A 17,267-nucleotide genomic window follows, 5' to 3' on the forward strand; every position below is an offset into this window, starting at 1 on the left:
TGTTTTATATTATATTTGAAAAAAAAAATTTGATTTTATTATACAACAGTAATTAATTTATTTCGATTACAAAAATAAAGTGTTTTTTAGTTGAACTTGTCTAAGTAAATGAAAGTGAATCCGCAAATTATCCGTTTCATTAAAGTGCTCTTTGGTAAACCACATTTTTTGTTTTTTGGTCTGACGTTAACACAAACAAAGCGGATGGTTTTCTAACTCGTGAACAGGCAACGTATAACTGCCCATATGAAAAAGAATGATTTTCTAAATAATCAATTTGAAATTTATCCCGCAAACACTAAGCGATTGGCCTTGCGCCTTGTTATTGCGAACGCAAGGCGAACTGGAAAATTCAATCCTTTGAGGTCAAACGGAAGACCAGTCGGAATCATTGGTATGTCACCAAATCGCCAGCAATTTTTGATTGAATGGTGAAATTCAGTGCGTGTACATCATTATTCTTTGCGGCAAAAATTGCTCGTTGACTTAACCAAGCATAATTCTGATAATTTTCACTTATGTCATTACTCGAATTTTTAATTACGGTGCGTGAAGTTCCAGCAATTTGCATTGAGGCACCATGCTATGCACCACTGCAATTTTCTTAGCTATAAACCTTGCGGAGCCCGAGACCTTTCCAACGAATGCAAAATTGTCGAAATCGGTTCGTGCATTCTGGAGTTATATCGTCAGGAAGGAAAACTCGACTTATTTTTATATATATGTAGATTATGTTTTTCAAATTTTCTTAACAATCACATTAAATGAATTATATGATATTTTTATCAAATTGGCAAGATATCCTTATCCTCTGAATATTTTTCTGTTATACCTACATTTCCGTGCTCTATTTTTTGCGAATAAAAAATATTTATATATTTCTTTATTGAAACAAAGCTCGTGTCTGTTATAAGTTACCTTCATTTTTTTGAAAAATATAACTAACTGTTCGGCTAAGCATAGACCCTATTTTCAATAGAACGAACGTGTCCGAATAAAAAATGTCCTGAGTTATCTTTTGCACTGCACTAGTTTCATCTAATTTATTGAGCTATTGTACGGCGATTTTACTAACTTTTGATAAGCTAAAACTTTACGTACCAAAAATAACTGAAAATTAAATTTTTTGAAAAAAAGATGTTTGAGAATTGTCATTTTTTTTAAAAAAAATTACTTATTAAAGCAATCGCTCAGCGTAGCTGTTTCAGAGACGAAATATCGAAGCGCGTAAGCATCGCGTCGCAATCTAACGGATAAACATAGGTACGGATCCCATATAAATGTAAACAACATTTGCACTTATTATTAAGATCTCTATAAAATATATGATAATTTGATGTGCATATATATCATCATTTTCGACCGGCAAAAGACTTTTTTAATTTCTTAATTAAATCTCCGAAACCACTGGACCTGCCTTCCCAAAAATTTAATCAGTTCTTCATTTCGTCAATACAAATTAAAAGCTTCTTCAATCATTCAAATTGGACACTCCATTTTTTCAAAAACTGAATTGTCATTTTTGCAAATTTTGCACCGTATCTTCGAAACGGCAGGACCTGCCTTTGTCAAAAATTAATCCAACCGTCATCGATACGAATTAAAAGCTTTTTGAATTATTTAAATCAGTCAATCCGTCAATCAGTGTTTCCGAAACTGTCGACGACATACACACATCAATTTTTTCTAAGATATGCCAAAATGTTCAGGAACCTTAAGAGTACAGATATATACAAATTTTCATTTTCTATTTTTTCGACTTACACCACGGGAAGTCAATACAGTTTGTTTTTCATAGATTTCACTATATTTCTTATTTTAACCCTTGCTTTAAATGTAATATATGATGGTCTCAATTCTCAATCCGTTTTATAGAAGTATTTAAGTATTTGGACTTAAGCGCAAAAAGCGGTTTTGTTAATATACATAAAGTTTGAGAAATACTCGTATATGAGAAAAGTGCAGATACATTACAATATTAATTAGTGGGGCGCATGACATCGTGCCTTAATGCAAATTGCTGAAACTTCCTGTACAAGAAATTATTATTTTTTTAAAAACGATTAACATTTTTGAAAAACAATTACTTCGAAAAAATTAGATTTTTGAGAAACTATAAATTTGATAAAAAAAATTATTGGAAAAATATGTTTTCTTTATTTTGACATATTTTGGAAATTCTGAACTTTTTTTCAAAGCAATCGTACTGCTTTAACTACATAGAGACGAAATGTAAAAGCGCGTAAGCGCCGCGCCGCCGTCTAACGGTTAAACGTTGGTACGAAACCCATAGGAATATAAACAAAATTTATACTTATTGTTAAAATCTCTATAAAATATCTAGTAATTTGACGTGCATATGTCTAATGATCATTTTTGACCGCCAAATGGCATTTTTTTTACTTTTTTTATTTGATCTCCGAAACCGCTAGACCTGCCTTCATGAAAATTTGATCAATTCTTCATCTTGTCAATACAAGTCAAATGTTTTTTAAATTATTAAAATCGGACACTCCGTTCTCTTAAAAACTGAGTTACCGTTTTCGGCACTTTTTGCCCCGTATCTTTGGAACGGCTGGACCTGCCTTCGCCAAAAACTAATCAGCACGTCTCCTTATCAATACGAATCGAATGTTTTTTGAATTATTCAAATCGGTTGATCCGTGTTCCCGAAATCGTCGACGAAAATTTGTATCCGCACATACATACACACACGTACATACATACATACATACACACACACACACACATACACACACACACACATACATCCATTTTTTCTAAGGTATGCCAAAATGTTAAAAAACCTTTGAAACGTAAAGATATATAAAAATTTTCATTTTCGATTTTTTTGCGATTACAATAACTTACCCTACGGGAAGTTAATAAAAATATTAAAACAAATATCATTCCATCCGTCCAACTGTCTGTTCAATCAGATATTGTATTGAACCGAATATCAAATAGCAATCGCAATCGTTGGATTGCAGACAATAAATATAGTCGAATCCAACTAATCGAATAATCGAATAATGGTCCGTTTTATTAATCATTTGAAGTAACGTGCGCACGTTGTTTACCTTTGTTTATTTCCACATTTGTCATTTTTCCGGGGGAATTGTAAGGGTTCCGTGGGGGGTTTATAGCGCGGTTCCGTGCGGTTCCGCCGGTTCGTCGCCGCCACCGCCGCCGCTGCCGCCGCCGCCGCCGCCGCCGCCGCTCTGGTTGTCAGCGTTGCGCAGGCGCTATGTCAGGTAGATAATCTAGATAAAGTCGAGCGGTGTGCCGTCGCCGCAGCTATCGCCGTCCCTTTCTTTCCGTCCAGGTGTGCTCGTGTTCGAGGACGGCGCGATCCGCCGACGCAACGTCCACCTCGCTTCCTCTCTGTCCCTCTAACGCCTGTGCCGGGGAGCAGACAGAGAGGAATTTGCCGTTTACAGAGCCGTGCACTGTGCACTTGTCGGCCGAACGATCGCTCGGCAGTCGTCTCGCTCTAACAATCGGGTCGCGCTCGGTCGAGCATGACTGCTAGCGTAGTGAACGCCAGCATCGTTTCAGAGTTCCACGATCCTCAGTTCGATCCTATTACCGTGAGGTGCTCTTCTGTAAGTTCGTACGGTGTGTGACACTTATCGTAAAGGCGCCGATCGTTCTTTCAACATTGTTATTTTGTGTTCAACCCCCCTTTCGAATCACATACGCCCAAATTGTTGCCCCAAAACATACCGTTTGTAAAATGCTGGTGCGATCCTAACCTAACGAATAGTTACAAAACCTAGTGTTTTTACATAAATAAGTGTGCACACTTATTCAAATTCATTTGATTCTAATTGGAAATGAACTGACAAAACGAACCCTCTCAAAGGGGACACACTCAAAGGAATTAATAATCGTTATTGTTAATTGAATTTTCTACCTTCCGGTTCGGTTTGAAAATATCGTTAAGATCGTTACATCGATTTTAATCGATATTTTTGACCGCAAATATACTACAGTGGATACAAACGCGCATTTGGTAACGTCAAAGAGACGCATATACGAAGGACAGGTGCATAATATCTGTTCACCGAGCAAAAAATTCCGTTGTCGGTTGGATAAAACCTCTTCTAATTCGAATCCTAAGGAAAAGGTGATGGAGACCCAGCTAGCACTGCCTGGGCTTAGCCAGAGCATGGATTCAGTAAACACGGCCACCGGTGAAGAAGAGGTACATTTTTCATTTTTTCAAATTCATATTAACTTCCCGTAGGGCAAGTTATAGTAATCGCAAAAAAATCGAAAATGAAAATTTTTGCATTTCTCGACATTTTAAAGGTTTCTGAATATTTTGGCATACCTTAGAAAAAATGGATGTATGTGTGTGTGTGTGTATGTGCGTGTGTGTATGTATGTGCGGATACAAATTTTCGTCAACGATTTCGGGAACACCGATCAACCGATTTGAATAATTCAAAGAACATTCGATTCGTATTGATAAGGAGACGTGCTGATTAGTTTTTGGCAAAGGCAGGTCTAGCCATTCCGGCACATTTTGCCAGGGGCAAAAAGTGCCGAAAACGGTAACTCAGTTTTTAAGAGAACGGAGCGTCCGATTTTAATATTTCAAACAACATTTTACTTGTATTGACAAGGTGAAGAATTGATCAAATTTTCATGAAGGTAGGTCCAGCGGTTTCGGAGATCTAGTGAAAAAAGTAAAAAAAATGCAATTTGGCGGTCAAAAATGATTATTAGACATGCACATCATATTATCAGATATTTTATAGAGATTTTAACAATAAGTATGAATTTTGTTTACATAAGTTTGTTTTGTTTACGCGTTAGACGGCGACGCGGCGCTTACGCGCTTTGATATTTTGTCTTTATGCTGTTAAAGCAGTACGATTGCTTTGAAAAAAAGTTTAGATCATCCAAAATATGTCAAAATAAAGAAAACATTTTTTTTAAAAAAAGAAAAAAAAATTATTTTTTTTTTATTTTTTTTCAAAAAAAAGTAATTTTTTGTCCAATTTATAGTTTCTCAAAAATCTTATTTTGTCGAAGTAAAATTATTTCAAAAATGTTAATCGTTTGTAAAAAAAATAATAATTTTTGGTACGGGAAGTTCCAGCAATTTGCCTTAAGGCACGATGCCTTAATTGCCTTAAGGCAGAATTCCACTTACAGCTAGTTTAGGCTAATTTGCAATGTCATATCCATATCACAACAAAACACTATTGCGCCAGTTCGCAGCGGAGTCGTCCTCGCGCTGCGGACCACACATGCATGCAACGCTTCTAGCATTATATAGTACATACTACATACCTAGTACCTACATATAGCAAACGATATTGCGGCACGAAATAAGTAATAACCTACGAAATTGGCCTCAAAGCTCAGGCCTTATACATGAACCGTCGAACATTTTCAAGAATTCACTGCAAACGATTTTTAGAATATGGTTCACCATCGAATAAACAATAAAGCGCATGGTGTGCTCATATTTCCATTTATATATATATATATATATATATATATATATATATATATATATATATATATACCTATCCCTCGTTTTCCACGGATGATAGATTCCATAAAATACGTGTAACTCAAAAAGTTCACTCTTATTACGAAAATCACTATAAAAAGCCCTTTAAGTCAGTTTTTAAATGATGAATAATAAACACATAGAACGAAAAATAAATATTGATGTAATATCAAACACATTTAATAAAATAAAAATTGGCAATATATATTATTCTTTTATTCTTATGGAGACATTTCAAAATTAAAATTTTGGTTTGTAAAGAAATGAAAATGGTCATTTTTTTGGCTATCGATTTGCATCAATTGGCAATTAAACCTATTATATAATTTGTAACGCATAACTTTTCTTTTACTCTCTAGTTTATGATTATATATATATATATATATATATATATATATATATATATATATATATTTAGCCCCCGTTTTCCACGGATGATAGATTCCATAAAAACCGTGAAACTCAAAAAGTTCACTCTTATATGGAAAAACCACCATAAAAAGCCCTTCATGTCAGTTTTTAAATGATGAATAATAAACGCATAGAACGAAAAATAAATATTGATATAATTAATATTAAACACATTTAATAAATTGTAGCTTCATCCAATAAAAATTGGCAATATCTATTATTCTTTCATTCTTATGGAGACATTTCAAAATTTCAATTTTGGTTTGTAAAGAAATGAAAATGGTCATTTTTTTGGCTATCGATTTGCATCAATTGGCAATCAACCTATTATATTATTTGTAAGGTATAACTTTTCTTTTACTCTTCAGTTTATTTTCAGCTTTTGCCGTTGTCGAACTGTATATTTTTTTAAATTATTTATTTTGTAAAAAATAATTTTGTTACTTGCTCATCTTGAACAAATTCACGCTATCAATTAAAAACAAAGTTTAAAAACAAACTAGCTTATCCACACATAAAATTTAGTTTTGATCATAATACGGGGAATTCCCATCTTACCTACATCATGCACATGGACTACTAAGAATTGGTAACTATAGCATACATTTTCAGCGTTGTAATTTGACAGTAAAACAATGAAAAATGTTATTGTTAATTATAGGTTAGTGTTTATAATTTCGTGTAAATGCAAAGTTAATACATTTTGTTAAAAAATATTTTCGTAAAGATCGAAAAATTGTAAACCCGGGGGGATAGGTGTATTATAATTATTATCTATTATCTATGTGTAAGTCTGCATCATCTCGGACTATAACTACCTTGAACCGTACTAATTCTCGTATAATACGAATGAAATTGAGTAATAGACGGTTTCAACATACAACGAATCAGCACTATTTTATATATCTCTATATGTATGTATATTCGTATTTCCGTATCATAATTACGGACCGTTTTCCCGTTGTTCTCAGCCTCTACGAAATCTCATTTATGATAATGTCAAAAACATATGTTTGTCCGTAGCATATGCTCTTTGTGTGTGTGTGTAACAACACATAGAAAAAACTGCTAAAGGAAAAGAAAGTATCGATAGATAAGTATCATGTCTTGCTTGAGGTTCTAATAAACAAATAACTGCATTATATTTTTTGCATTATTATCGTATGAACAATATCACTATATTTGCATCTAATATTGAAAATAACACGAAGCGCAACGGTCTTGATAAAATAAGGCAAATATGAGGAAGACTCGCACACTGAGTGTTATAGAAGGAAATTCATATTTTAAACTTTCCGTAGGGTAAGTTATTGTAATCGTCAAAAAATCGAAATTGAAAATTTTTGCCTTTCTCGACGTTTTGGAGGTTTCTGAACATTTTGGCATACCTCAGAAAAAATGGATGTGTGTGTGTGTGTGTTTCGTATGCCCGCATTTTTTCTTCCACGTTTTCGGGCGCATGGATCAACCGATTTGAATGGTTCAAACAACATTCGTTTCCTATTGACAGGGAGATGTGCTAATTAGTTTTTGGCAATGGCAGGTCCAGCAGTTACGGAGATAAAGAGCAAAGAGTGCAGAAAATAGAAATCGAGTTTTTGAGAAAACGGAGCATCCGATTTGAATGCTCTAAAAAACATTTAATTAGTAATGATTGGGAGAAGAGGTTATTAGTTTTTGGCAAAGGCCGGCCCAGCCATTTCGAAGATACAGAGCTAAATGTACAAAAAATGGCAGTTTTTGAGAGAATTAAGCGTCCTATTTGAATTATTTAAAAAAGAATTTTCTGCTTGTTTTAACAAAATAATTGATTTTAGAAATAATTTTTTTTTTCAATTTTTATTTTCAATTTTTATTTAAAAAAATTTTTTTTTTGTATATCGAAAATAATTCAGATTTTATTTTTAATTCTGACTAAAGTTCTAATATACTTCAAACAAATAATTTCAGCTTTGCAATTCATTCTTATAAATATTAGACAATGTTGAAATATTTATAATAATCTATTTGAAAATCTTCAATATTCCTCGAACATTTCTTTACGATACGGGAAGTACCAGCAATTTGCCTTAAGGCACGATGCCATACACCCCACTAGTTTTTATTTATTCCGGATGCCATAAAAAAATATATCGGTATATATTCACTAACTAGTGGTGCATGGCAACGTGCCTTAAGGCTAGAACTTACCGTAATTAAATATTTTTAAAAGATTAAGTCTCTTAAAGTCTTTGAAGAAAAAAGAGTTTTGTCATTTTTTGAATTTTTTGAAAAATTTGACTTTTACAAAAAAATTGAGTGTTTTTAAACTTTTTGAAAATTTTGAATTTTCTTGATAATTTTGAAACCCATTCAAATCTGTTTGATTCATCAAAAAGTCGAGGACAATTGCTTGAACTGTATAACTGAACTCTAAGCATTATAAATGTTGGTATGGAAGTCATAGAAATCGAAACATTTGTGCTTTTTATTAATATCTGATAATTTGATGTGCACGTGTCTGATGATTATTTTTGACCGCCAAATAGCATTTTTTTTAAACTTTTTTTGGATCTCCAAAACCGAACCTGCCGTCTTCCGAAAAAGTTTATCAATTCTTTATTTTATCAATACAAGTAAAATATTTTTTGAATCACTCAAATCGGACGTTTGCTGGACCTGCCTTCCCAAAAATTTAATCAATTCTTCATTCTGTCAATTCATGTGAAATGTTTTTTGAATCACTCAAATCGGACGCTCCGTTCTCTCAAAAACTGAATTACAATGTTTTACACTTTTTGTCCCATATCTTCGAAACGGCTGGACCTACCTTTGCCAAAAACAGCACGTCCAATCAAAAATCGAATGTTTTTTAAATCATTCAAATATATTGTTTCTGTTCTCGCAATCGTTGACTAAAATTTGTATCCGCGCATACATACATACATTCATACATTCATTCACACACACATACATCCATTTTTGCTAAAGTATGCAAAAATGTTTAGAAACTTTTGAAACGTAAAGGTATGCAAAAAATTTCATTTTGATTTTTTTGCGACGATTGCTATAACTAACTTTTCGGAAAGATAAATGTGATTTTTAACATATAAGTTTTTAGTGTTTTAAACAAGAGTACATCAAAGAATACTGTCAAGAATATTTTGAATTTGATAATAAATTTATACATGTATTGCAGATTAAAACATTGATTTTAATATTTCCTGTATTCAAAACATTTTGAAGAATAACTTTTGAGTTTATTTTTTATTACATCTACTGAATCCGCGAAATTAGATCAATATTTCAAGAAAACTGTATTTTTTGTATTTTTTTTTGTTATATATCAAAATAATCATCAATTAGTATAAAAGACATCGAAGAATAACATTCAAGTAACAAGCATTGCTTGCATTTCGTAGAACTCGTTACAGAGTTTCTAATTTGTTTATTTTTCATTAGATGTAAAATGTGCATGAAAATCTAGAACAAAATACTGAACTCAGATTACAACGTTTTCCAATATATATTTGAACCCATACATATTTCAAAATGGGGTTTTCGTGGCCGGGTTGTTAGGGCGTAGTAACAATCTGACATCGAGCAGTAGCGATATAAATTTTTAGAAAATATCTATCTTAAATATGTTTCCTAATGAAAATAGATCTTCCGGAAAAATAGATCTTCCTTCATAAAATAATAATAATAATAATAATACTAAAACCATAATTATATATTCAAGTATAACATATGAAAAGATTATTAATCCATGGTATGAGTATGTGCACAGTGGTACCATGGATTAATAATGTGTACATAAATACTCATACCATTAATTAATAATGTTTTCATGTATTATTATTATAGTTTTTCTAAGAAATTTCTTACATATTATTTATTTAGTTTTAATTTTTATAGTTAAATTGATTGCCACTGAATGAAGACTATGATGCTAGCCGAAACTTCTAAAAACTCTCATACTATTTTTTATTGATGTAACGCCCGACTTTTAAACTCAAATAAAATATATCAACATCAATTTCAAATCTACTCAAATATATATTATACATATATACATTAGGGTGGTCCCTAATATAGACATTTTCGAATTTCCTCGCTAATTTGTTAACAATCGCTAAATAAAGTTTTTTAACAATTTGGAAACATTTGAGCCTTGGGAGCAAGGAAATTCGAAAATGTCCATATTAAGTACCACCCTAATATACATACATATATATATATATATATATATATATATATATATATATATATATATAATTAACAGGCCAATAAAAAAGTAACTATAACTATTTTATAGACTAAAGTCTAAGTTTTTATTTTCCCTGTGGCATTTACAAAGTATGAAAATCCACTCCGAAAGCTTATATCACGCGACATTTGGAAATTATCGATTTATGAAAACGCTCTGAAGCATTTCCGTGGTGAACACATTAGCTTAGACGAATGAATAAATTCTATTTAAATTAATTGCTTCATTTATAATTTTAGTTCAATATAGTACTGAATGCTAGGTTCTAGATGTATCAATCAATATGTTACCGAATTAAATATTGCTCCGAATTTTAATCGAACTGACCCCGCTTCGAGTGCGGGAATAAAGTTTATAGTTTAACCAATTATATATAATTATATAAAAGACCACGTTGGACACATGCATATACACCCATATTGCTTTTGTAACGATACTGAATCGTTTTTATATGATTAATTTGTCCATCAGTCGGTCAGTTTGTCTGTCATTGCTACATTTATCAATCGTTCTAACTCTCTGTACTATATGTGATACAATTGTAACTTTGAATTAATCGTAGTTCTGAATTACAAGATCAAAATTGCTGCACCATATATAGTACAGCCAGTTTATTGATCGCCTCCACTATGTATAGTCTTATTATTTACTACAACGACCATCGATATTAATTAAAAACTATCAAGTATAATTATAAATAAATATAAATTACTATACAAATCAATGACCAGGCACACCTATAAAGCCTCACATCATATACATACATATTATCAATCATAATTTTTAGTGATCATAAGTTAATTTTGACAAAGTTTAATTTTAAAATATTTAATATATTAATATTCTAATTTTAAAATATTTAATTTCAATGCTTCAAAATTTGTGGAAGGAAGGACATTCCATATCCCCAGAACGTAGAAATAATTATAAATGAAAATTAAATAAAAACACTTCTAAATTAAAATTTAGCTTTTAATTTAGAAAAATAAAAATTACAAATATATATATATATATATATATATATATATATCCGTTAACCGCAACGGGATAACGCTCAGCCTCGTGTGAACGAGGTCGCGAGTTCAAGCTCTGGCAACCTGGTATCGTGCAGTAGCAATGTCCACTTGAAAATATAGATCAAAAATATGTTTTTAATTGAAAATAGCCGAAATGGCAATGAAAAACCTCTCGCACTATTCTTAACTGAATCGAGTTGGAGTTTAACTTAGCTCACCCTAGGACCCACCCTAAGGCAGTTATCTATATATATATATATATATATATATATATATATATATATATATATATATATATATATATATATAGACGTGTGTGTATTTAAGTTCTTTTAAAGCGATACATCAAATCAAAAGCAAAGATTCATAAATTAATCTTAAATTTTCCAAACGTTTCGACATAAAGGTTTATGTCATCGTGGATTATAGACTTGGTGTTTAAATCAATTTTTAACAATTTTTTTTATTAGTAACAAGTTATGTATGAATATTAGTGATAACATATGTGTTTTGTGCACATTTATTGATGTAAGACAACTAATGTTGACATAAAATGTTATGTCCAAACTTTTGGAAAATTAAAGATCAATTTATAAATCTTTGCCTTTTATTTGATGTTCATTTGATGTATTCCCTTCGGAGAACTTACTCATATTTCTCAACATCAAAATTAAGTGCTATAGATTAAATTAAAATGGAGGTGATGTTTTATTTAATAAACTTCAGAATTATATCAGAAGCGTTAAAATTTAACTTTCGATTTCGTAACATGTTTTATACAACGTATTAAGTAATTTTAAAAATAATTCGTCACGTTCCGTTTCATATTGTTGATAACCAACAATTATATATATTGACGTTGAAACATATTTGAAAAAAATTTAACAACCCACTTGACGAAATAATATATATATATATACATGTATATATATATATATATATATATATATTAGGTTGTCAAATATCTCCCTTTCCGCTTTTTTGCTCTTGGTTTATAATACAAAAAGGCGGAAGGAGACCCTTATATAATATATATATATATATATATATATATTATATAAGGGTGGTCCTTAAAATGGACTTTTTGGAATTTCCTTGCTCCCAAGGGCTCAAATGGTTCCAAATTGATAAAAAATAATTCTCTCAAAGTTTTAGCTCTTAATGTTGTCTTTTAGATAGTGCGCAATTCAATCAAAGTTTTGTATGGAAATAGCATGAAAAATTTTTCAAAAATTTTAAAAACGTTTTTAGCGAACAAATGAATGAGTTTTATTGAAAATTTGTCGCTTAGTTATACCTAAAAAAATAAAAAAAAATTCATGCTATTTCCGTACGAAGTTTGATTGAATTGCGCACTATCCAAAAGTTAATATTAAGAGCTAAAACTTTTAGAGAATTGAAACTTTTAGAGAAAATCGAAAATCTCCATATTAAGGACCACCCTAATATATATAATAATTCAGAATCATACAATATATACATATATATATATATATATATATATATATATATACATATACATATACATATGTACACGCATTTCTGTACTTTTACCAATTTTTTTTTCAAATTTCCGTGTACAATCAACCCTCCGTTAACGCGGTGAGTGCGTACCGTGTAGTATGGGACATGTGCTATAAAAATCTCGTATTTAACGTGCAATCCAGGCTAATTCGTAGTGCGTTCTATGGAAACTTGCTATTGCGTTGTATGGGAATTGTGCTATGAGAAACTCAGAATTAGTACAAATCGCAGCATTTTTATCGACAAAGATGCAAAAGACATCATAAGTTATAATTTTTTTTACAAATTTGGCTTGAGAATTGGTTGAAACAAAATTATAAATTGTTTTTATTGAATTGAAACGTTTCTATTAGGAAATGATAAAAAAATTAATAAAAGCTAAACTAAAAAACTGTTTTCTAACTAAAAATTACTAATCTTCAAGCTAGAAAGACTATATAATTTTCTATGAAAACAACATGACACTAATTAATCTGATATCGCATGCAGCTAATATATGAACTAGCATATTTATATAAATGTATCGTTAAACATAAAATGGTCAGTTATAAAACCTATATTAAAACTTTTTAAAATAATATATAGTTACTAGAGTCATTCATAGGTTGCGCGGAAAGAACTCGTGGTGTTGATCGAGATTAGTGTTATATGGAATACCGTGTTATCGGAGGGATGTTACCTTTTCGGCTCGTCGTAGTACGGGAAACGTGTTAACGGAGGGTTGATTGTATGTTTACATGTCTAAAACATTTTAGACCCTTAGTGTACGAGACGGTATTGACATGCATTACATTATTTATTAAAAATCCAATATGCGGCACACATGGGGCAAATTAAAATATTTTAATATAATGTTTATAACATTTGGTAGGAAAGAAATTGTAAATCGCAGCACCCTGTTTCCTGATGGCGCTATGTCTACATGCAAACATTCTGGAAGCTCTATGGCGCCTTTACCTTGTGCATATCATAAATGAATTAGCATATTTTTTGTGCACGATTTTCATTTTTAGTCATTCCTAATTGTACTTTTTTATTATATATATATATATATATATATATATATGTATATATATGTATAAATATATATATATATATATATATATATATATATACGTATATATATAATGAAGTTGAGAACTAAGTAAGTGCGGTTCAGTTTAGATGGTTTTAATTGAACTTTGGGTTTGCACTGATGGATAGTAGGCAGTTTTAAGTGAAAATCTTTTTCTTGATCCATTGCGTAGTTTTCGTATGGCGTTCATTGAAAAATGGAGTTTTTTTTTATTTTTACAACAGCAATCAGAACTCTTACTATTTATATGTTCTATAAGCAGCTTGGTTCAAGACTCATGATCTAAGGTATTATTATGAGAGGCAACCCATCGGTTCACCATTCTCCTATGTGTGGGATTTTTATATAATAGCTCTTACGTCTAATAGTTTACATATGATTGAATGTCTTAACATATACGTCTAATAGTTTACATATGATTGAACTATGTCCACGAAGGACGATTTCCATTTGAAGTTATATTGAGATCTATAACCCGAAGTGGAAATTTGACATCAAAGTTGCCTGATGTCAGGCTACGGCGGCAGCGGGATTCGAACCAGCGAACCCGTGACTAATTGCTGCTAGCCCATGTTCTAACCGATATCGCCACCGCTGGCCCAAACAGGGAGAATAAAATCGAATAATTTTGTCACATTTTGCCTTTTTATTTCTCCAAAGATAATGAGATCACGAAAAGTTATTGTTTTTCGTGACAAAGCCTTAAAAAACGGCAGTGTCGTAATTGATTCGTCAAATTTCAGTCTGGTGATGAAAAACGCTCTGATTGTCTAGTTGAAGTTGATTAAGAAGGAATTGTCTACTTTGAACTGTTATAACCAACCTAATAATCAATTCTCATATGTTTATTAAACAACTAACGAAATTAAGCAGTAGAGTTGAAAAAAGGCCTAAATTGGCAAATCTAAACGGGGATTTATTCTTTTATTAACGTCACATATCTTTGGCCACTCGGCAAAAATTATCGAAGCTTGGTTGAAATTTTGCCATATCCACCATACAATCCTGATCTTGCAAACAATTTAATAATTATCATGGTGTCAAATCGTGTCTGATTTAGTTTTTCGCTTATAAAAACCAGAAGTTTTATGAAAGTGAGATTATGATGCCGAAAGATGACAGAAAGTCATTGATCAAAAGGGACAATACATTACATAAAAGTTATTTAGTTCCATGAAAGAAGGATTATTGATTTTCTAACAAAAATAAGCAATTACTTTGTTGCCAATCAACTATATTATTATTTCGCCCAATTAAAAGCGTGAATTAATTTTTAATATTTTATTTATTTATATGGTTTAATACTAAGTTTGTAACATTATTCAATAAATCTAACATGCATTGTATACAACAAATACTATTATTGAAAAATTAAGCATTGATTTTAAAATTTAATAAGTAAAAATATACATACCACACTAAGAAAGACCAATACACAAACTTTCAACACTATTATTTATAAAACGAAAACTGAAAATTTTAATTAACATTTAACACATAACTACTATTTTATAACAAAAACTGACCTAAAGAACATTTGACAAAATAAGGATGTTCAATCCATCAATATCAAAACTGTACTGTCGTCCATCACAAGGTCAAAACTATTGCAAAACGCATCAAAATTGCATAGAAGGGAAGGGGGGATAAAGGTTAGATCTCAGGTATTGAATTATATTTGATAAAATCAATAACAAACTCATATTTGTCATGTAATAGACGTTCACTCCTCATATGATAATAAACACTAAAATTTCCGATTGATACATTCAAACAAAATTCTAGAAGTCACTTAGGTTTCGTATCGCAGTTCCTTAACACCCAAAGGAAAAAAATTACTTTGTCATGAAAAAATCTCAAAAACAAAGATTTCTCATTTAGTTAACACTAACTAGTCTAACTAGTTTGTGATATACGAAGTGTTAGTGCATAATTAATTAGCAGGTAAATATTTTTTTTGCTCCATTTCCACTCTTTTTAACATTTCTATTAAAAAAATTATGCTTTTTATTTTAATTTTCATATGTCTTTATAGTCCATTCATATAACCAATTCATTTATAGTTTTTATTATATAACATACAGTTCTTTAATTTATAACATTTATTACTTATATTACAATCCATTCATTTATTTGTTTATACATTTTTCACCATATTATTTGTATTTGTTGATTTTCTAATTGTCTTGAAGATAGAACAATATTTTTGTTATTGATGTGCTAAATTTTGGATTGTAATTAAACCCGTCTGATTAACCAAACCATTTTATGGAGAGCTTTTCCATAAATATTTAGGCGGATTTAGTTAAATCAATATTTAACAAATCAATAATAATTTTATTAGACATCAACATTTTAGATACACTTTTTTTGTTTTTTCTATTATAAGTCCTAGCATACTTACATTAGTTCATATTGGAGCTAATTAGTTTCGAAACGTTGACAATAAATAATATTTTTCAAAAAAACTTTTTGGTTTTTTATCACTATTGAATTCCTTGTTTGAAGTTTAAACTACATACATACACAATTCAATTAAATTTTAATTTAGACTAAGTATGTGCATAATGTTTTAGAAAATTAAATAGTAAAAACAATTTATTATGCTAACATTACAGATATAACTGATATTTGTACGATATGGTATAACACTATTGAATGTAATAAATACATTAAAATAATTATGATCAATATAAATTTATGTTTGCGATCTGTAAGCTAACTGAAGTTCTAATGATGATAGTATGTTAATATATATATATATATATATATATATATATATACTCGTATATATATATGATAGATTCCTTGGAGGGCGTAACATCAAGTAAAAAAAAAAATAAGTAAAGATTTTTTTCAAAACATCTTTATTTTTCCATACGTTTCGACGTAAAATTCTACGTCATCTTCAGTGGTTTTGAATTATTTATATTATCACTAACACATATTAATATAACTTCTGAAAATTCTGTATGGCACTGGCCTCGGATGCACATGTATTACGTATAATATTTTATTTATTAATCACTTTTTTATCTTTTAATCTTTTTATTAAAAAAAGAAATTACTGACAGTTAGTGCTTGTCTTTAATTATTAATCTGTACAAGTTATATTAATATGTGTTAGTGATAATATAAATAATTCAAAACCACTGAAGATGACGTAGAATTTTACGTCGAAACGTATGGAAAAATAAAGATGTTTTGAAAAAAATCTTTACTTATTTTTTTTTTTACTTGATATTACGCCCTTCAAGAAATCTATCATACATTTGAACATCAAATTTAAACATTTTCAACATATATATATATATATATATATATATATATATATTTATATTTATATACAATCATTTTTAATGTTATTATTACATAGATTAGGAGCCAATTTCCAGATAAAATGGCTATTTTATATTACAAGTGTCTAATGTTGAGTAATCTAATCGCATGAGTTGAACTATC

The 17,267-nt window shown here is 30.3% G+C and overlaps 1 protein-coding gene across 1 annotated transcript in view; it reads left to right on the plus strand.

Annotated features, from left to right (window-relative positions):
• The first annotated feature begins 3,589 nt into the window (after nt 1–3,589).
• LOC113375888 (U1 small nuclear ribonucleoprotein A-like) overlaps nt 3,590–17,267 on the plus strand; it is a 206,383-nt gene continuing 192,705 nt past the window's right edge. Inside the window, exon 1 of the mRNA XM_026615835.1 lies at nt 3,590–4,207. Within this exon, the coding sequence (XP_026471620.1) occupies nt 4,133–4,207 (75 nt within the window). The 5' untranslated portion in view covers nt 3,590–4,132. The remainder of the gene's footprint in view (nt 4,208–17,267) is intronic.

Source organism: Ctenocephalides felis, unplaced genomic scaffold, assembly GCF_003426905.1.
Source record: "Ctenocephalides felis isolate EL2017-DRISC unplaced genomic scaffold, ASM342690v1 CF-g0.4_SCAFFOLD_01886, whole genome shotgun sequence".
Lineage (NCBI taxonomy): Eukaryota > Metazoa > Arthropoda > Insecta > Siphonaptera > Pulicidae > Ctenocephalides > Ctenocephalides felis.